The 22,493-nt window shown below is 38.5% G+C and overlaps 1 protein-coding gene across 4 annotated transcripts in view; it reads left to right on the forward strand.

The window, feature by feature from the left end:
* The window catches only part of RNF145 (ring finger protein 145), a 95,342-nt gene that overhangs the window by 32,732 nt on the left and 40,117 nt on the right, over positions 1-22,493 (forward strand). For 3 of the 4 annotated variants that reach the window (XM_047849466.1, XM_047849475.1, XM_047849482.1), the window contains exons 3-4: positions 9,342-9,544; positions 18,800-18,908. In XM_047849466.1, the coding sequence (XP_047705422.1) occupies positions 9,342-9,544; positions 18,800-18,908 (312 nt within the window). Of the gene's footprint in view, positions 1-3,568; positions 3,884-9,341; positions 9,545-18,799; positions 18,909-22,493 lie in introns of those variants that run through there. The other variant, XM_047849492.1, reaches the window with a different exon arrangement.

Genomic DNA, 22,493 nt, shown 5'->3' on the forward strand with positions numbered 1-22,493 from the left:
CACTTGGCACAGAGTCCCATATCTAACAAGTAGGGGGTATCTGAATCTAACAGTAAATCTGTCCTTGTACACTGCTGGTGGGGATGTAAAATGGAGCAGCCACTTTAGAAAACAGTGGCAGTTGCTCAGAAAGTTAAACACAGTTACCATGTGACCAGGTGATTCAATTCTACTCCTAACTATATACCCAAGACAAATGAAAATATGTGTCCACACAAATACTTCTATGCAAATGTTGATAGCAGTACTATTCATAAGAGCCAAAAAAAGTGGAAACCACTCATATGTCTATCAACTCGTGAATGGATAGACAAAATGTGATATAGCTATACAATGGAATGTTATTTGGCAATAAAAGGAAATGAAATAACTATACATGCTACAACATGGATGCACTTTGTTGCTAAGGGAAAGAAGGCAGACACAGAAGATCACATTTTGTATGACATAACCTATATGAAATGTCTAGAATAGCTAAATCTGTAAGAGAGAGAAGGATTAGTAGTTGCCTAAGCGGGGGAGGCAAAGAGAATGACTGCTAAGGGATACAGCAGCTTTTTGTTGTTTTGTTTTGTTTTTGGAAGAGAGGTGGTGATGAAAATGTTCTAAAATTGATTGTGATGGTCGCACAACTCTGTGAATCTACTAAAAACCATGGAATTGCACACTTTAAAAGTGTATTGTATCATATGTGAATTAGATCTCAATTACATCTCAAAAAAAGTTTATTTCCCCTTTACTGAACCATGTTGCCTAAGAAAACTTTAGTTTTCCTCTTAGAATCGGCTTTCAAAATCAAACCGTAAGGGTAGTCAGGTGGAAAGAGATTTTATATGTCATTTAGACTCTTCTATTCAAAAAGTTAATTATTTTGGAATTAGATGGAGAAAACCTCAAAGTGCCCATAGGAATAAAGTAAGTGAATAAATGCATACATGAAAATTCACCTTTCCTCCATATCTCCAGAGTTGGCTCTCTGAGTTTTTTGGATTTGGGCCCCATTACGTGAAGTCTGTTATGTGAGATCTTATCTCTGGATCTAGAAGGCGTAGTGAACTGGCCATCAGCTATCTGCAGATTTGCAGCAGAAGACATTTTCTATGGGATTTATTAGCAATAGCTGGTTTTATAAGGCATTCAGGAACTAGTCTTTTGGAATGGCTAGAGCTGTAACAAACATACACTCTTCCAAACTTTACGCTGACTTCCTCCTTAATGTTGCATACATTTAGTGAATAGGAAGATGACCTTTGGAATCCTGAATGGTCTCCCATTCCATAGTCATAAACATTCCAGTTCTTTCCTTCTACCCCTGAAGCTAATTCCTTTTATGGCCAGGTTTGTGGTATTTGGACATTTGCTTAAGCTTGGTTTCAGGTACTTATAGTAAGTTTTGCTCCTAACCTTTGCTTTTTTGGGTGCCTCTAGAAAGTACTTTCTACACTGTAACTGCTTCTATTTGAGTAGTCTTCTCTACTGCCCCACCCCCAGTCTTTTTCCCTCTTTTTTTTTTTTTTCTTTTTTCTTTTTAGTTTGATTCAGTTACCTGCATCTGGTAATGTGGAGCTTTCCCAAAACTGGATTAGCAGCAATATAATAGCAGTAACCCTTTCATTACCAGAGTAATTTTCTTCACTTGTTTTGAACTTAGCATTTATAGGCAACTGCTGTAAAACTCAAAGGTGAAAAAGACGTGACTTTGTCCTGCTTTTACAAGTCCAGAGTACTTATTAGTGAGGGTTATAGAACTTTGAAGCCATTTTTTTTTCCTTTAAAAAAGGAAATGTGAGTGCTGAGGTAAGCTTTTCCTCCATTTAAACAAAACACACAAATCCGGTAACAATATTAAAGGAATATTTTCAATATTCTGCAGTTTGCCCTAAAAGAGTAAATAAATCCAGAAAGAATTTAAGGTTATACAGATTTTGACTTCTTTGCAATCTGTTTCTGGCCTTATGTTTTCTTGCCTGCAGTAGTAAAGTTGTTAAAATGCGGTGATGGAAACCAAGGTATAAGGCTTTGCTATCTTGGGCAGTTTTCTATTCTAGCCATTAGTCATGCGGCTTCTGTAATTTAATTTCTTACTTACCAGGCTGTATAAAGAGACTCATAAAACGGCCTTTCTAGGATGTAGCATGCCTGATTATTCTAGTCTAAGGCAGCAGGATGAAAGCCGTCTACAGAGAGTTATGAACATACTTCCCAGAAATTTTTAAAACTTCATTTCTATAGAGCTATCAAACTAGTGGAAGGGAAGTTACTCAGAATTTGAATGTCGGATGCCTCCAGGAAAGCTTTCTTTTACAATTTTAGCAAGATACAAAGGTTGTGAGGTATTGGAGATTTATGTTTAAAGCACAGAGGCCAGAGAGTTGAATTTCCAAGGAGGGCCCGCAACACAGAGATATACATTGAAATACATTAATTTCTCTTGTAACAGGCCGAAGTTGAGGTTTCACAATTTCAGGATGATCCAGGATAGTTGCAACATTTTACCCACTCCTGGGTGTGTGTCTTTGTGTATATAGGCACTACCAACATCAAAGGCCAGACTGGTTTCTAGTAGTTACAGGCTCTCCAGTTACTGACCAAAGACACAGCAAGGAATAGTGTAGGATTTTTTGTTTCCTGGAGAAGGGGTGTCACAGGTGGTGAGGGATTTGTAGAGAGTCGGTGAAGTCCTACAAAAACTGGAATAAGGTGTCTTGCCAAAGCAAAAAACACTAGCAGCATCCTTGATTTGTTCTGTGCACGTGAGACATGCTTCAGGCTTTGTATTGTGGGTAAGTGGGGAACAGTTCCAGCCCTAAAAGGTATATTGACATTTAAATTAAGGTAGGGATGCTGGTCAGTGGGGCACCTTGGGAAGGGGGTGTGTCCACTTACCTCTATTTTGAACCTTCGACCAAAAGCAACACACAAATACTATTCAATTTCGTATTACAACAAAATTCTTTGAACAAATTCTTTAAGGGGTGGAAGTTTAAAATTAAAGATAGTGAACGTTTTCAATTCACTTATTCAGGCATCCAGTTACTTATTCAACAGAGGCTTATGGAGCGCCTATTCTATGCTAGGCACTGCTGAGCCATCACAGACTTGGTTCCTGACGCCATGGAGTTGACAGTCTAGTCCAGTCAGTGAGGGAGTTAAAAAAATTCAGGCATCATTGCTACTGCGGTTGCACCGGGTGAAGATCAGCCCCTCCAATTCTCCCACGTGGTCGCAGCAGGTGAGTGTGGGTGTGAGCGCTCGCGGCTTCTGATATTTGAGGAGTGTGAGAGCGCACGTGTGTCAGAATGGCGCGTGTCACAGGGTGCGTGCAAGGGTCGGGGTGGTAAGCGTCTCCACAGACGCTTGGGCCCGGCTGCGTGGGCCGCGGGCGTGGGCCGCGGGAGGATTGCGTCTCCCGCCCACGTACTGGGGGCGGCGCGGGAACCACCCGGCCCGTGCGATTGTGAGTGAGCGCAAGAGCGCGCGCGCGCGCGCGCGCGCGCGGGGGGGGGGGGAGGGGGGCGGCGCGCGCAGGCGCAGAGAGCTAGAGCGGACCGCGGCCGCCGCAGAGCGCCGGGGGCGGGAGGAGCGAGCGCAGTAGGCCATGGCCGCCGTCGGCTGCTGAGGGGCTCGGCCCGCGAGCGCCTGCCGCCGCAGACGATGGTGACCGCACGGGTCGGGCCGCTGCCGCCGCCGCTGCCGCCGCCTCCCAAGACGCTGCAACCAAGGCCCGGCGCGGAGGAGCCGCCGCTGTGAGCCGCGCCGTCCCGGCCCCCGCCGCCGCCGCCCGAGAAGAACGGGAGGGCGGGCGAGAGAGCCGGGGAGTTGCGGAGCTCGCCTGCCCGCCGGCGGCGCCGCCGCCCTGCGGGGAGAGAGGCCACTGCCCGAGGTGACCGAGCCGTCCGCCCCGGCTGGCCTCTTCTCATCCAGGCTCCCCCGCCTCCTTCTCTTCCCACATCCTTCTCCCCTCCCCCACCCTTTTGCCGGCTTCTTCCTCTCCCCCCTCCCCCGCCCCTTCCTCGGTTCACCTCCTACCTTCTTCCCAGTCTCGGCGGCGTCCACATCCCCTCTTCTCTCCTGGCGTCCCCTCCCTCCTGACCAGCTGCCCCTCTTGCAGACCTCTTGGCCCCCCCACCAGCTCTCTCCGACTCTCTGCCCTCCCTTCCCACCCCCCTTCCCCGTACAGAGTCCCCTCCGCCAGCTCCAGGGCCTTGAGCGCCGCCTCCTTAATTGCCCACCCTCCCGGAGACATCCTTTACCTCCCCTGGCATTCCTAAGATGCTCTCTCTCTGAGCTTCTGCCCCATCGCATCCCTAGGACCCCCTTTCGAGGTCTTTTCTAAGCAGCTTCCTGAGCTGCCCCTTCCTAGGTGCTCCTTTCCAGCCCCTTTTCTCTAGTTCCCACTTCCAACTTTCCCTCTTTTGCGTCTTTGTCCGCTTTGCTTCTAAGCTTCCCTCCCTCTTTCCTTTTGACTTATCCTTTGGTCTACGCAGCCCCAAACTCAGCCTCCTCTTTCCTTCTTTCATGCGGTTTGAGGTTGTTTGGGGGTGCGGAAAGGCCTGCCAAGCCATTCTTCGAATGGGGGCCCATTTGCTCTGCATCCCATCTGTCCTTTTTCACTGTGAGAGCGTTCTCTATCCCTTCCTTTTTGTCCCCATCGCGTCCTCTCTCGGCTGCCATCCCTTCTCCACCCCACTCCTGTTTTGCTTTTCCCACTCAAGACCCTTGCCCTCCTTTTAGGAATGAGTCCCCTTTCTGCTCGGGGATGATGAACTTGGCCAGTGTCTTTCTTTGGAAGCTTTTCGGTGCGTGGCGCGGCGGAGCCAGCACCCTTGGCCAGACAAGAGGGGAGCTCCCTGGCACGGGCCTCTTTACTGGCAGAGTTTTTGCGAACGTAATCCCCTAGCCCCGCGGCGAGAGCGGCCCTGCTGCTGCGCTGCCTGCTTTGCAGCGAGCTGGGTTGGGGTTACTATAGTTCAAACGCGGCTGAGATCAGCAGGCGTGGAGGGCGGGGGAGGTGCGGGGAGAGAGGAAGGGGGCTTTGCAGTGAGAAGGCATCAAAGATTAATGGATGGCTTTGCATCGCTGTCTGCAGTAAACAGGAAACTAGTTTGAAAGGAAAGGAGAGGATTGTGTGCCTTTTTATTTTTTAAAATGCGGACTGTGCTCTTCTACTGAATCTTGAATCATGCCCAAAGGATGAGCTGTCGGTGCTGCAGTCGTGACCCAGGCTGAGCGCCCAATGGCAGAGAGAGCAGTTTTTATTCCCTCTGTCTGGCTCCTTAAGAGTTGAAAGATGGTCCTGTTATTCAGAGTGGATTCTGTATCTTTGCCACTTTGGAGATGAGAAGCCACAGAATTGCTAGTAGTTTATGAGGAAACCAGGTACATACAAAGTTAGCTAGCAATAGTGTGGGAGTGGGGAGGACCAGCTATATTTAAAACATGTGCCAATGCTTATGTAAGAGGTGCGTTCTCCTCCTGGGTATCTCAGTTTTGGCTGAGTTTACTTATGATTTTAGGCTCTAGCTTTGCCCTATAACATTTTCAGGGGTTACCATCCTAATGTATGGACAGCCAGAAAATTTTTCTTGAGATTGGTTTTAGCAGATGGTAGAATTTTTTTTTTTTCCATTGGATTGGACAAAGAAAGGAGATTAATGGTGATTTATTTTTTTTCTTTCGAAGCGGAAGAAAGGTGTAGAAACTTTCAGCCTTAAATTATCTATCATACTGAATTTAAAATTGGGTCATATGATTTTCTCATTTATTTCTTATTTTTTATTTGCCTTTTTAAAAAGGGAGTTTATCTGCCTTTTTAAAAAGGAGATATGAATAGCCTTCTTTTTTTTGGTAAGATCCCATTTTCCGTTTCTTTTTCTTAATTCTTCAACAGACAAGCTATTACTTTAAAAACATACATTTTCCATATTGTTCCGGATGATTTGTGTGATTTCTTCATAAAACAAAAATCAAAGTGTTTCCAGGAAGGTGTAGAATGAGACTGTTTCCTAACCCACAAATATGAGTGGTGAGCTGTGCAACGTTATACTTGTACAGGACATTACTGTGTAAGTAGTGATTGCTGCTTCCAAGCCTGGGAAAGTCATCTAATGAAATCATTGTGGTCCTGTTTTTGGTTAGCTTTGTTGAGTTTTTGTTTTGTTTTGTTTTGTTTTGTTTTTTGCCATTTTTGGAAGGGATTTTTTTTTTTTAAGGTGTTTCACTGTGTAAAAACATCTTTAAGCTTGAGTCACATTTAGTTTACATTACTTGCTGAAACATTGTGTTGGCATATTACTTCCCCAGTTCTGTTAACATTTCAAGGAGGACATATAAAAATCTTTCATGGAGGGGAAAATATGTGTAATTGAACATGACAGGAAATAACTTCAATATTTGGCCTTAGGAGTGTCATCTTTGTGTTCAGCTCCTTTGCTTATTTTTGAGGATAATTTGGTATTATTATGATTTTAAGAGAATTTTAAGCTTCGTCTGACTTGGAATATACTCATTAGCTCTGATAATAAATCTAGGAAAAAGATAAATTAGGCTTCAACCAAACATCATAGAAATACAATAATCTTTTTATGCCAGGGGAGAAAGCTCCATTTTTACTTCATGCTTTTAATAGAGTGGCTTGGCAAATGTGAGTGACTTCAGTGATTTTAAACAAGATAAGTGTTTCCACATTTTGTTTAGATGTTAATTTAGTGTGTGGTGCTGGAGTGTAGTGTGTGGTATTTGTGATGGTGATCACCCTATCATGTGGCACTTACACTTTAGAAATCACAAAGTTGGGCTGGGGATTTTGTGTGTGTGTGTGTGTGTGTGTGTGTGTGTGTGTGTGTGTGTGTGTGTGTCTTTCCCCAGCTTTTGTGGGTAATATTTTAGATCTGGTTTTCCATGAATTTGTTTCCTCTGTGTCCACATATAGGCCCAGCTTGCCAATGACTTGCTAAAATATAACTTACAGAAATAAATGAAATGTTTATAAGCAGTGGGGTTGTTATTAAGTGGGCATATTTCATTCTATACAAGGTCCTCCTTAATTCAGACATTTGGGTCTTGGATTTACTATGCAGTAGAATTTGGGGATCAGTCTCGGATATTCTGTATTGAGAGCTTTAGGAACTGAAGATTTCCCTTTTTCTATATGTGAGGCAGGAATAGTGGTTATTGAGAGGGAATTTGTACCATTATGCTAATGGCCCTCTTCTGTAATAGAGTTGAATCTCCAGAAGAATTAAGGAGATTTTTTTTCTTGTTAGTTGTTCATATCTTGATTTCATATCGTGATGCAGGAGTGGTTATTGGTTTACTTAAATTTTTCTTTTTCTTTACCCCTTTGAGAGCTGCAATAAATGGTAAAAATGGGTACATGTAAAAACAGCAAAACATTAAAAAAAGAGGAAGGCTCTAACTCAGATGAAATAAATATGGACCACAAGTATTAACTTAGTAATAGTCCCTACAAAAGCAGTAGTGATTTATATTGGATTCTAGAATATGGAAAAAGTATATTCCATTATAGTATAAAGCCTGTCAGTAGTCCATAATGATTTTCACACGGGACTGGTGTTTTGTGAGAAAAATCCATTGTTCGTGTACTTTGAAATAAACTCCCAACTGAGTTTGACTGTTTATCTGTTTGACCACCTTAGTAAGTAGTTATATTCTATATATTTCCTTAAGTCATCTAGGTAGCTTAGGCATATTATACTTTTTATAAAGAATTTCTTTTTTTAATCCCCAGTAATGGGTATTCTACAACATTTGACAAACAGAAAAGGAAATAAAAGTCACCTTAGCCTTATTGTTGGAAGGATGTTAATGTGATATTTTGGTATTATTTCTTAAGATTTTTTTTTTCTCTCATGAGCTTTGAGAAATTGAAATTCCTGAATGGTGTAATTTGCACTAAATGTTGAGTTTTTATTTTTCAGTGCTGTTTTTCCCCCCATAGGACACAACAGTTAGGTTTTAATTCTGACAATATTTATTTCTTATGTAGAAAAATTATTAAAGTGATCTTATTCATTGAAAATAATCAGAATTACAATACTTATTAATAAAAATGTTAATTGTGCATTCTTAGGATAACTTTTAAGTAATGGGAATGATTTATGATCATTCAATGATTGATATAATGTATCAGTTTTTCAGTGATTGACAAACTTCTATTAATGGTTTGCCAAGTTGAGCTTTTTTTTTTTTTTTTTTTTTTTTTAACTGAGCTAGGAAGCTATGAAAATTAGAGGGTAAAATGGAAATACTGACAAATATTTAACCATAGCATAGTAATCTGTCACTGTAATTTTCTTCAGAAATAAATGTTTTCATTTGTCCTGTAATGTCTGAAATTACTGCCAAAGCTGGAAATGTGTTTAGCTTTCTCAGCAAAATTCTTAAAAGGATATTGTCAGAGCCAACAATCCAGAATTATCATTACTTTTAAAATTGTCTTTAACACACTTGTTTGCCTGATTCTCATAATTCCTTGGATTAATTTGCAGCACTATCATACAAAGCAGTGTTGCACAGAATTGTCCTTTTAAATAATAGATTGTCCTGGAGATCTTTCATTTCCTTTTTTTTTTTTTTTTTTTATTTCTATTCGTACTACTCATCAACAGCTGAGCACAGACAGGGGCTGCAGACTCCATATGCCAGCGTATCTGTATATCACAGGAAGAATTTGATGTTGCAATTGTTTCCCACTTTGAAGGCAGATTATGGGAATATCAAATGAAGAGTTTAATGATTCAAGGAAATAATATTGTGAACAATGTTTTATTTACCTGTATCGTGAGTTTCTCTGAATTGTATCTACATCATGTAAATTCAGTACTTCAATTTTGATTGCAAGTAATATAGAAAAGGATAAGTCTCTGAGATGCTGCAAACTAAATGTGTAGTTAGCAAATTTTTATTGAATAGCTTAGGCTTTTTTTTTTTAATCAGTTAAATTTTGCTCTTTTTTAAGACCTACATAAATCTCACTTTTATAGGAGTGAATTTTTCCTTTCAAGTTAATTGGACAAAAGCTGTAGTATTATTAGGGTGTTTTGTTGCTAGTGCCTAGAGTTGGAGTTAAGCTTTTAAAAATAAAGTTTGAGGCCTTACCACTTATGCAGAATGGGAAGACCTGTAAGGAAGGGTCAGTGTGAAAACGCAATATAAAGATTGCTTCATGAAAGCCTAGAAGTAGTAGCCGTGGCTGAGGAGTTTTATACATTGTTATGTAGTGTTTGTATAGATATGGCAATCCATTAGATTCCTAAGAGCATATCTAAAAGCTGTTTGAGGTGACTTATTTTTTATATGTTGGATCTCCTGAATTTTAGGTCTGCTCCAAGAAAAAACATGGCTGCAAAGGAAAAACTGGAGGCAGTGTTAAATGTGGCCCTGAGGGTGCCAAGCATCATGCTGTTGGATGTCCTGTACAGATGGGATGTCAGCTCCTTCTTCCAGCAGATCCAAAGAAGTAGCCTCAGTAACAACCCTCTTTTCCAGTATAAGTATTTGGCTCTTAATATGCATTATGTAGGTAAGTGTCTATATCACCTTTGCTAATCTGTTAGTGAGCATTCTGATTTATATCTTTGTTAAGATGATTTTGAATTTGAGTAAAATGAGGTTTGGTTACGTTGAAATGACAGTGATACAGTCATTGATGAATGTTTATGAATCTTGTTTGTAATATAATTTGTCTTACCATTGCATATGAATTATTAGGGCTAGAGGAGAACAGACAGTTTTGGGTTTATTTTACTGGATGACACTAGAAGGCAGAAGAAAACATTTTAGATTTTAATATGATAAAATGTAAATGAGAACAAATTTTCCAGACATTTGGTCTGTTCTAATTTGTCTATTAAGGGTTTTGTTAGTAACAAAGAAGGGAGGCTTCCTAAATGCAATATTCTTTATTGTTCCAGAACATTAGTATCAGTGGAACATAAGGCATTTATTTCAGTTAAATGAAATGTTGGAAATGACATTTGTAATATTAAAAAAATATATATATTCCTTGAAATATAATTGATATGATTTGGAGTTAGTGGTTAAAGTAATGTTGAGGTTAAAGAGGTAGAAGTCAAGAAATACAAGCAGGAAGGGCACCTGGCTGGCTCAGTCAGTAGCACATGCTACTCTTGATCTTGGGGTTGTGAGTTTGAGCCTCATGTTGGGTGCAGAGATTACTTAAAACAAAATCTCAAGGGGCACCTGGCCTGGTTGGCTCACTCGATTAAGCCTCCGACTTTGGCTCAGGTCATGATCTCACAGTTCATAATTTGAGACCCATGTCGGGCTCTGTGCTGACAGCACGGAGCCTGGAACTTGTTTCCAGTTCTGTATCTCCCTGTCTCTTTGCCCCTCCCTGCTCAAGCTCTGTCTCTCTGTCTCTCTCTCTCAAAAATAAACATTAAAAAAAAAAAAATTAGAATCTTAAAATAAGGAAAAGAAATACAGGCAGGAAACAGGTAAAAATTCATCTAGTATGACAGTGATGATCCTTGATTTTTAGATTAATTTTTGGTTTATATGTAATCATAGCAATAATGTTTCATTTGGCATTACTATAACATAACTCAAGATGTGGTTTGATGATAGTGGTTTAATAATATTATTATTAGAGTTGTCCATCAAGAAGTATATATTTTATGGAATTGTGAAGGGTTTGTCCTGTCTCAGTGAGATTTATTTTTATCTATGGAAGTACTTTTTGGGTTCCAAAGCTCAGCCCTGAAAACCCCTTACATCTCTAAGAGATTCCCAAGTAAGCCATTGTGGGAAGAAGTATAGTAGAAAAGGCAGTGCACTAGAAGTAAAACATCTGGGTACAATAAATTCATCTCTCTTAGATGGCATTACCTTGGGAAATTCTTTGAAATGAGAATGTTCTTTTATGCTGCAAAGCACTATAATTCTCAGCCCTTTACTAAAAGCTTTGTATGTTAGCCAATTCATGGAAAATAATTCCAATCTGTTGTAGAAGAACAATCGGGTACTTGGCTTAGATTTTTAGCTTAATCAGCAGAATAATTCACACTGTGCTTTAAAAAATGTGCTTATCACATATATTATTTCTGAGTAGATTGAAATATTTATTTTAAAAACAGCTGCCTAATAATCAGAGACATTAATTTTAGAAGTTGAGTGGGTTTTAATACAGTTGAAATTCATACTCTGGCTTATAACTTTGGGAATTCAACTGAGCCTTCTTAAATACACTTATTACATGCTATGGTAGAATTAACTCAGTGATTACATGAGTAGATAGTTACAGCTTGAGCAGTTTTTTGGTTAGAGTAACGTCTGGGTCAAAGTATTAAGGAGTGTTTATGTAATGTTCTAGTTTATAAACTTTCACCCTTAAATACATCTTTAAAATTCTTTTTAAAAATTAGTAATGTATTTATACATTTATTATATGTTAAAAAAAATCAAAACATAGAAAGTGTACAGTGAAAAGTATCATTCTTCTGTTTGCCAACTACTAAGTTCTCTTAAGCCCTAGCAAGTAGCTATTTTTATTAACTTGTGAAAAATTCTAGAGATATTTTTATGTATACATAAGTCAATATAAAGATATATTGGTAAATAAACATAAATAAGTATAAATATATGTATGTTCTCTTTATACAGATGATGGGATAATATACAGTGTTCTTTTTTTAAAATTTTTATTTAATTTTTAAATTTATATCCAAGTTAATTAGCATATAGTGCAACAATGATTTCAGAAGTAGATTTACAGTATCTTGAACCTGTTGTTTGTTTTAACTTAATGATGTATCACAGAGCCATAACTACTGCTTTTAGATATTCATGAAATAAAGCTTTGTACTCTGTGTTTTTATGTTGACACTTCCTGTTCTGCCAAATTTTAAGATTCTGATTAAATGTTAAGGCCTCCTTCTCCCCCTAGGCCTCCTAATTCTGTTTCGTAGTGGTGTAGTATCCTTGTATGGCCATACCACAGAATTGATGCTCTATTGGTGAACACTTTAGTTTCGTCTGCTATTTCATTCAGTGTTGCACTAAATAATTTTATATAGCCATAATTTTGACAGATACAAATATAGCCTTGAGATAAATTGCTAGAAGTGAAGTTGCTGCGTTAAAGAATATATATGTCTGTAATAATGGATCGATAGTACTCTCTATGGGGTTTTACAGACAGTGGTTGAGAGTTCCTACAGTCTTACATCCTTATCAAAAACCGTGTTATCAAATTCTTACATTTGGTTATTCCAGTACATGAAAAATGGATGCTTTTTAACATAAGTTTTAATTTGTATTTCTCTTACTGTGAGTGAGATTGTATTTATTCACATGTTGATGAAAAACGTGTGTTTCCTCTTCTGTGAGTTGTCAGATCATGTCCTTTGCCCACTTTTCTGTGGGATTTTAGCCTCTCCCCTCCACCTTTTTTTTTCTCAAAGGCACAGGCAAGGCTTTATTGGGGCTACAGCTCTAGCTGAAGGGAGACACAGCACCAACAGAGAGTAGTTAGGCTGGCCTTCTCTGGATTTTAGCCTTTTCTTGCCAATTTGTGGGAGTTTGGTATACATTAGGGAAATTAACCCTGTATGATGAGTTAAAATTACTGTTTTCAGTTTTGCTTGTCTTGATTTTGGCTTATGATTTTTTTGACTTGCAGAATTTGTTTTTAATGAGATTGAATTTATTGTTTTTTCTTTTTTTTAAGTGTATTTATTTTTTATTGTTTGTATTTTAATTTTTTTTTCAATATATGAAATTTATTGTCAAATTGGTTTCCATACAACACCCAGTGCTCATCCCAAAAGGTGCCCTCCTCACTACCCATCACCCACTCTCCCCTCCCTCCCATCAACCCTCAGTTTGTTCTCAGTTTTTAAGAGTCTCTTATGCTTTGGCTCTCTCCTACTCTAACCTCTTTTTTTTTTTTTTTTTCCTTCCCCTCCCCCATGGGTTTCTGTTAAGTTTCTCAGGATCCACATAAGAGTGAAACCATATGGTATCTGTCTTTCTCTGTATGGCTTATTTCACTGAGCATCACACTCTCCAGTTCCATCCATGTGGCTACAAAGGGCCATATTTCATTCTTTCTCATTGCCACGTAGTACTCCACTGTGTATGTAAACCACAATTTCTTTATCCATTCATCAGTTGATTGACATTTAGGCTCTTTCCATAATTTGGCTATTGTTGAGAGTGCTGCTATAAACATTGGGGTACAAGTGCCCCTATGCATCAGTACTCCTGTATCCCTTGGGTAAATTCCTAGCAGTGCTATTGCTGGGTCATAGGGTAGGTCTATTTTTAATTTTCTGAGGAACCTCCACACTGTTTTCCAGAGTGGCTGCACCAGTTTGCATTCCCACCAACAGTGCAAGAGGGTTCCCGTTTCTCCACATCCTCTCCAGCATCTATAGTCTCCTGATTTGTTCATTTTGGCCACTCTGACTGGCGTGAGGTGATATCTGAGTGTGGTTTTGATTTGTATTTCCCTGATGAGGAGCGACGTTGAGCATCTTTTCATGTGCCTGTTGGCCATCCGGATGTCTTCTTTAGAGAAGTGTCTATTCATGTTTTCTGCCCATTTCTTCACTGGGTTATTTGTTTTTCGGGTGTGGAGTTTGGTGAGCTCTTTATAGATTTTGGATACTAACCCTTTGTCCGATATGTCATTTGCAAATATCTTTTCCCATTCCGTTGGTTGCCTTTTAGTTTTGTTGGTTGTTTCCTTTGCTGTGCAGAAGCTTTTTATCTTCATAAGGTCCCAGTAGTTTATCTTTGCTTTTAATTCCCTTGCCTTTGGGGATGTGTCGAGTAAGAGATTGCTATGACTGAGGTCAGAGAGTTATTTATTTTGAGAGAGAGAGAGAGAGAATGATTTGGGGAAGGGTAGAGATTGAAGGAGACAGAGGATCCGAAGCGAGCTCTGTGCTGACAGCAGAGAGTCCAGTGTGGGGCTTGAACTCGTGAACTGTGAGATCATGACCTGAGCCGAAGTGGGGCGCTTAACCAACTGAGCCACCCAGACACCCCTATTGTTTTTTCTTTTAGAACTTAGAATTTTGACTCAATTAGAAAAGGCTTCTCTATCATATTTTACTCCATTATTTTTATTTCATTTTTTACATTTACATCTTTGCTCCACTTAGGATTTATCTGCATGTACAGTGTGTTGTAGGTATAATTTTTTCCTCTAGATAACTATCTGGTGGTTTCCATGTATTTATTAAATAGTTCATCTTTTCCTGGCTAATCATTATATACTAAGTTCTCCCATATATTTGGTTCCATTTCTGATATTTATTCCTGTTTTTTAAGTGTGTGGTCATAATGAATATTTAGACTATATTGTACTGTCTAGACTTAGTCCCTTCATTGTTTTTTATTTATCCCTCAGTTTTTCTGATATTGTTGGCTATATGAACTTTAGATACTTGTTTAAGTTAAGATGAAGAGGTAGCTTAAAGATGTTAACTCTTCTCTATGTATGAACACAGAAAGCCTCCCTATGTTCCAGGTTTCTTTTGAGTCCTGGAGTGTTTTAAAGTTTTTATTATATAGGTCTTGGGCATTTATTGTTCAGTTCATTCCTAGGTATTTTGTCTCTTTTATTGATATTGTGACCCCCCCCCCTTTTATATCCTTTAATTATTATTAAGAGCTTAAACTTAAAAATCAAGGTAGGGAATGGTAAAGTTCATGTTTATGGAATATAATTGTACCTTCAAATTGAGAAGCTTTCCAGGGTGGGTTTTGTCTGAGAATAGCAAAAAGAAGTGATTGTCTAAATATAATTGGAATGCTAATTATAGAACTGTTTTGCGAAGTATAGGTTATAAAAGGGGAAATAGAAGTAATATTGAAAAGTTATAGTGGGGGAATTTGTGAAAAGACCTGAATACATATATTAGGTATTCATAATTTGGTAGGTAGTGATAGGTCAGTGAGGAATTTAGAGCAGGTGAACTGCACTTAAGAAGATTGACTAGGCAGTGTTCTACAGGCCACTGGATTGGGGAGGGGAGAAACCAAGGGTAAGAAGACCAGTTTGGATTTTAGGCAAGAGGTAATGAGAGCCAGAATTAGCCTTGTAAAAGGTGGAAAGCAAAGACTGGCTATGAGAACAATTCCATTGAAATTGCAATCACTAAAATCATTAGTGACCTAAAATGTAAAACTCAGGCTTCATTTGTGTTGTCATTCTGCAGACAATCTCATATTTATGGAATTGTTGACTGCTTCCTCTTAACAGTGTTTCTGGATTCTTCTAACTTTCTGACCATTCCTTCTGACTCTTTTGCTGTGTTTTTTCTTTAGACTTCTTAAGTGTTGATACAGCCTAGAATTTGTGTTTAATTTTCATCTTTTGTTGTTTGTGTGATCTCATATAGTTTTGGCTGCAAATCCCTATCTCCAATTTCCGTTGCTTTTTTGACCACTGTAGTCTGGAGTTAGTGTTCTTTCCTCTGATCTCATGGCACCCAGTTCATAACCTCTCCCATAGCACTTACTATGCTGCATTCCAAGGATCCTTAGGCTCATCTATCTTCCTAACTAGATTGTGAGCTCCTTGAAGGTAGGAATGGGGTTATTCCTAGCGTTTAGCTAGTGCCTGGTACTGAATGGATTTCTAACTATTGTTAGACACAACCACCTAATATTCTGTAGACCCTTCGGTTTATGGTCATGAACTCATCATCTATATCTCAAACCTCCTCCTTCTCTTGTTTCCTATCTTAATGGTAAAGTTGTGATTATCTTGATTATCCAAGCTAGAAACATCAGAACCATTTTCACTTCCTTGTTGTCCACTCATAGATCACTATTAAGACTTCTTTAAATATGTTTCTCATAGGTGACCCTGCCAACTCCATACCAAAGCTGCCGATTTATTATTCTAGGTCCTCATTTTTCCCCTCACTACTAAAATAACCTTTAAATAGCAGAAATCCCTGCATTTTGTTAGGAACATTCATTAATGTTATTTTAGGTAGGTCATCATTTTTAAATGCTGCATGTCTTGCATTTTAATTATAAATTATTGTTGGGTTATCTTCATCATCATCAGTTGAGTTTGTTGTGATAGTTTAGAGTGAATAGTGATGCATATTTGCATGGGCAATAGTTTTGGCTTGTATTTTTCAAATAATTAGATTATATACGTGTTATAATTTAGATAAATTATTCATACTGTTCTTGCTTTAGCAGTATTCATAATTGCTTAAGATTCTTGTGTGACATTTTTTGTTATCACTGAGTTATTTTTCCACTGCAGTGTGAAAAAGGAGGGGGATAATTGGGCCATAGGGTTTTTGTTGTTTTGTTTTTTGTTTTCTTACCTCACTTAAAAGTGTATCTAAAGGATTTGAGAACTGTTGGCCCAGTCTAAACTCTTTGTTAGTGTATACAAGGCTTTATATTGAAGTGTTAGCCACCAGTTCTATCAGCATCATCTCCCAGTACTTTTTTATTTACACCAAATTTTAGTCTAGCCTAGAGAGTTTATGGTCTCCTGAAAACATCCTTTTTTTTTATAATTTTCATGCCTGCTATTCTCTTTTCCTAAAATGTTTTTCTTTTTCTTAGCCTGATAAATTCACTGTTCTCAGTCCAGGTCAAGCTTAATCACTTAATAATAGCCCTTCTAATATTTGTATATTACAGCACCAATATTGTATCATACTTTTGTCCATGTTTTTTTCACTAGACTATGATTACTTTATTGTTTGGATCTTTCATGTCTAGAAATGCATATGGTTCACACTTTATATGTAATAATTGGTTGAGTGGATAATTGAAAGAATGAATAAAATCAATATGTTTAGTCTAGAGGATTTGACAGCTGTTTTATGAGATGTGCACAAAAAGGGAAAGATAGGAATATCTGGAAAGGAAAATGATAGTTCATTAAAAGAGAACTTATGGAGAGTTTTCATGCAGTAGATTGAATAGAAAATCCTCAGCCACAAACACTAAACATGCTTACTAAATATAATAAACATCCTTTTTAAATACCTCTAAAGTCCTTTGAGATAGGGATTAAAAAAATAAATTGGGGAAATTATTTTAAGAAATTAAAAGTTAGTAGAAATACTTTTGTCTAGTTTCTGCTGGATTGTTCTTAAAGTTAGGATATGTGGGAAATCTGAATTCTACCTCTTTAGTCCCTAGCATAGTGCTCCTGTCTCCTTAGCTGTAAGCATGAGAGGTGCATTGGGTATTAAGAAGGGTTATCTGTACCGTAATAAAGACTCGCTAATAAATGGAAAATAGTTATGGAAGAGTAGACAAGAACCAGATATTGCAAGACCTAGACTGTCAGACTGAGAAGAACTGACAAGGTTTCTTTTGAAGAAACTTTTGAAGGTTTTTAAGAACTTTTGAAGTTTTTTACAACTTCAAAAAAAACTTCTTAAGTTTTTAAGAACTTTTGAAGGTTTTTAAGCAAGAGATTTGTCTAGATGAAGGTGATGGTTTTGTACTGAAGTGTAGGATCAATGAGGATGGAAAGAGACTGAAAGAAGAATAGCTATTAGTATGCTATTATATTGAGAGTGGACTGGGATATGGGGCATAGGGACTGGAAAGGAAGGGTGACATGGGACACTTAACTGGGAAAGACTCAGCAGGACTTGGTGATGACGGAAAGATGACTCAGGTTTGAGTCCGAGTGAATGGGATTTAGGGGAGAAAGAGGGTGAGCCAGCCTGTTGAGGGAGGAGGATAGGTGCTCAGTTTGTACTTGTATATGAGAACATTTAAGTGGATTATATCCCAGGCATTGTGAGATATGATATATCTGCTTAGAATAAGAAATGATTGCTTTTTTTTTTTTTTTTTTGGCATATGCAGTAGGTAGGTTCTCAGTAACTTTGTTGATAACATACATTTAGAATGGTATATTTGAAGCAGCAACATAAATTGCTTGAGCTAAATACTTTGTAGGGGAAAAAGCAGTTTAGGGACTAAATTTCCTTTGTTCATTTGAGGGGGTAAAAAGCAGCGGGGGAATTTGGAGGTTATAAGGAAATCCATGCCACAGAGCCATGGAGGTGGCCATGAGGGTGGTTGCCGGGACAAGGATAAGCAGGGTGTTTTAGGTTTGACAAGTAGGCAGTTGTTGACTTCTGAGTTTTTTTTTTAGAGTAGAAGGGCAAAGAAGGTTCATAGAGCATTTGTAGATTGTAGACGATTAAGAGGAAATAATGGAGTGTTAGAGAATGGAGGCATTAGTACAGATAGTTTACAACATTTGTCAGTGGAATGAGAAAAATAGATAATAGCATGAAGAGAAGTTTCTCAAGATTGGAAGAAGAGCCCTGTATGTCCTTTGAAGAGAAAAGTGAGCACTGGTGTTAGGGGGATGATTGAAGATGTAGGAGATTAGGAATTAGAAAAATAAGATCTTGAGTCAAGTGGAAGAGGCAGCTTTAGAGAGGGACATTAAGCAGTGTTTCCTCTGGGACGAGAGGATGAGAGAATTGGTGTAGAACAAGTAAGTTGACATCAAGGAAAGGTAGATAATGAGAGGAGTGCTGTTGTACCTTTGTGTGGTATACTTGATTATAAAGCAGAGAAGGCTACAAAAAAAAGTGAAAAATGCTTTGTTTTCAACAAAAAGTCCATAGTGATTTTTACTGTATTAAACTTACTTTGGTATGAAGTAAAAAACCTGAAAGTTGTTGAAACTTAATTGGAAAGTAATTGACTTCAGGTTCTTTTTATTAGTATAATTAATTGGAAGACTAAATTAGAATTGTATTTTATTTATAATCTCTCTTTATTTCTACTACAGGTTATATTTTAAGTGTTGTGCTACTAACCTTGCCCAGACAGCATCTGGTTCAGCTTTACCTGTATTTTTTGACTGCCCTGCTCCTCTATGCTGGCCATCAAATCTCCAGGTAAGAATGTGACCTTGTTTTTGAAATGTATGACCAAATATGGTTTTTCATTACCAATAAAATATTTTTCATGAACACTGTTAATAAACTGAGGCTTTGCTAAGTTCCATAACAGGGTTTTTACTATTTGTTTTTTAAGTAAATATTATTTTATAGAAATAATAGCTGGGGTTATGCCTCAAATTTTATTTCTGCGTTTAAAAACAATGTTAATATGAGGGTTGCCTGGGTGGCTCAGTCCGTTGAGTGTCTGACTTAGGCTCAGGTCATGATCTCATGGTTCATGGGTTCGAGCCCCACGTCGGGCTCTGTGCTGACATCTCAGAGACTGGAGCCTGCCTCAGATTCTGTGTCTCCCTCTCTCTCTGCCCCTCCCCTGTTCGTGCTTTGTGTCTCTCTCAGAAATAAACAAACAAGAAAAATTTAAAAAAAAACAATCAATATGAAATGGACCTTAAGATTATGTTTACAGAGATACTCATGAGCTTTTCTCTATCACCTAAGACAAGAATTTCCAAAGATAGGCTGTAGAATATTTTAACAATTATAGACTTGATTATTTTCATCATTTTAGGGAATCAAGTTTATGATGCAGGAGAATCGGCATGAGATGTGACCACCTATATAGTGGATGATTTGTATAAATTATCTGATGAGGTTCATGGTATAGCTCAGAACTTCTTCATCTTTAGCAATATTGTGTTTGTCTGGGTCTGCTAGTCCTAAATTTTAAGACTCTGGTCTGCCGATGAAAATGAACTTCCTACTTTGGAATGGAATGTTAAAATACAGGTGAACCAAAAGCCACACAGTAAATGTAATGGTGGAGGTATAAATAAATTTGGAGGGTATGATTTCTTTTGTTATGATTGAAATGTATAACCAAAATTAAATATACTCCCAATCCTAAGAAGAGGGACAGTTACTTTGCATATATAGTAAGAAGTAGTTGTCTAGAAGTCTGAAACGCAGATTTTGGTGTTAGCTTGAAAATTAATCTTAGAAATAGCATTTTTATACTACTATAATTGAATGGTTGACTTGGAAACTTTTTTGCTCTCTTATAAAATAATACTGTTCATTGGAGATGAGTTTTGGGAAATACAGAAAATTTAAAGGTAGTAACAATTACGTACGGTAATCATACCACCCAGAGATAAACCTGTTAAAATCTGGCATTTCCTTCCAATTTTCTTAATACCTTCTAGTTTTTACCACTTTTGTGGATACGAAAAGAATGAAAATAGCAATAGTCCTGGACTCTTGGCCCCTCTTGTTGAAGCAGGACTTTTATCCTCCTTAAAATTTCATCTGGTTATTTCTCAAAGGACCCAAAGCGTTTTGCAGAAACTCCATCTTCTCACATTTCTCTCCTCAGTTCCTGTCTGGTCAGTTTTCTCTGGTACCTGGAAGGTGATGTTTTACTCTCTAACTGCCATTATCCTTGCCCAGGGTATGTCCTTGGATGTCAGTTACAAAACTGGACCTATTGGAGTAGTACTGCATTTCTTGTAATCCTAACAGTGGTTCAACTTGAGCTGTGTTTTACTCCTAAAGTGAAGACATGAATTTTCTAATTTTGTGTCACACAAGTATGTCCCTGTGTCTTGGACTCCTTCATGGGAACATGAATTAGATTCGTAGCATCTTTATTCACATAGCCAAGAAGAGGAGTCCAGTGGCCAGTACCAACACAGACAACAGAATGTACTTCCAATCCATTACCACCAGCCCCAAACCCTGACACAGTCTGTTCCTGTGGCCTTACCCAGGACACCTCTGAATCTGAGCTCAAGTTCAAGGTAGAGACACTTCTCTATCTTTATTCCCCCTTTTTTTTTTTTTCCTGGAGAGAGAAAGAGGGCACAAGTGAGCGAGGGGCAGAGAGAGAATCCCACAAGAGGGAGAGAGAGAAGAGGGGCTCACCTGAAGCAGGGCTCGTGCTCACCTGATGCAGGACTTGAGCTCAGGTGATGTGGGACTCAAACACACAAACCCTGAGATCATGATCTGAGCCGAAGTCAGATGCTTAATGGCTGACCCACTCAGGTGCCCTGTCTTTATTCATTTTTAAGCAAAAATTGTGTCTGTAGAGTATAATGCAGTAGTTACAGTATAGAGTTTTCTAAGTCATCAGTTTCGTGTACAGATGAGTGCCTGGCCATCTAAGAGTGCTGTATTTTTTAGATAAGTGGACAGGTGATTGGGGCGTTTCAAATTCCATGTTCTTTATTTACTACTCTATAACCTCAGTGTCACCAGAAAGATAGGTCTCCGTTTTCTTACCTGTAAAATGTTGATAATATCTTACGGGGCTATCGTAAAGGTTCAGTAAGGTAAGGCATGTAAAGCTCTTAGCATGATTTCTGACATACAAGTGTTCCGTGAATTTTTTCTTTTTTTTTTTTTTTTAAGTTTTTTATTTTAATTCCGGTATAGTTAACATCAGTGTTATGTTAGTTTTAGGTGTACAATACAGTGATTCAACAATTCTATACAGTACTCCGTGCTCATCATAAGTGTACTCTTAATCCCCTTCACCTATTTCACATCTCCCCCCACCCACCTCCTCTCTGGTAACCATCAGTTCTCTGTAGTTAAGAGTCTGTTTCTTGGTTTGGCTCTCTCTTTTTTTCCCTTTGTTCATTTGTTTTCTTAAATTCCACATATGAATGAAATCATATGGTATCTGTCTTTCTCTGACTTATTTCACTTAGCATTATACTCTCTAGCTCCATCCATCTTGTTGCAAATGGCAAGACCATTCTTTTTTTTATGGCTGAATAATATTCCGTTGTGTATGTATATACCACATCTTCTTTATCCATTCATCTGTGACACTTGGGCTGCTTCCATAATTTGGCTGTTGTGAATAATGCTGCAGTAAACATAGGGGTGCATATATCCTTTCGAATTAGTGTTTTTATATTCTTTGGGTAAATACCCAGTAGTGGGATTACTGGATTGTAGGGTAGGTCTATGTTTTTTTAATGTTTGTTTATTTTTGAGAGAGAGGGAAGGAGTGCGAGTGCGGGAGGGTTAGAGAGAGAGGGAGACACAGAATCTGAAGCAAGCTCCAGGCTCTGAGCTGTCAGCACAGAGTTCGGTGCAGGGCTCAAACCTACACACACGAGATCATAACCTAAGCCGAAGTCAGAAGCTTGACCCACTGAGCCACCCAGGCGCCCCAAGGTAGTTCTATTTTTAACTTTTTTGGGGTTTTTTTGTTTGTTTGTTTGTTTGAAGAGCTGATCTTTTTTTTTTTGTAATTTATGAAGAATTCTGTCCTAGATATCCAATTACAGTATCAACTACAGGATCTTTCAGATTCATCAGTTGGAGTAAGATCCCAGTTGCCTAAAGTTTCTGAATTATGAACTACTTTTTTTTTTTTTTTTTTTTTAATTCTCAAGTTAGTTAATATACAGTGTAGTCTTGGCTTCAGGTGTAGAACCCAGTGATTCATTTTGTACATATGACACCCAGTGCTCATCCTAAAAAGTGTCCTCCTTAATGCCCGTCATCCACTTAACCCACCCCTGACACCCCTACCCCCATTAACCCTCAATTTGTTCTCTGTATTTG

Source organism: Prionailurus viverrinus, chromosome A1 (assembly GCF_022837055.1).
Source record: "Prionailurus viverrinus isolate Anna chromosome A1, UM_Priviv_1.0, whole genome shotgun sequence".
NCBI lineage: Eukaryota > Metazoa > Chordata > Mammalia > Carnivora > Felidae > Prionailurus > Prionailurus viverrinus.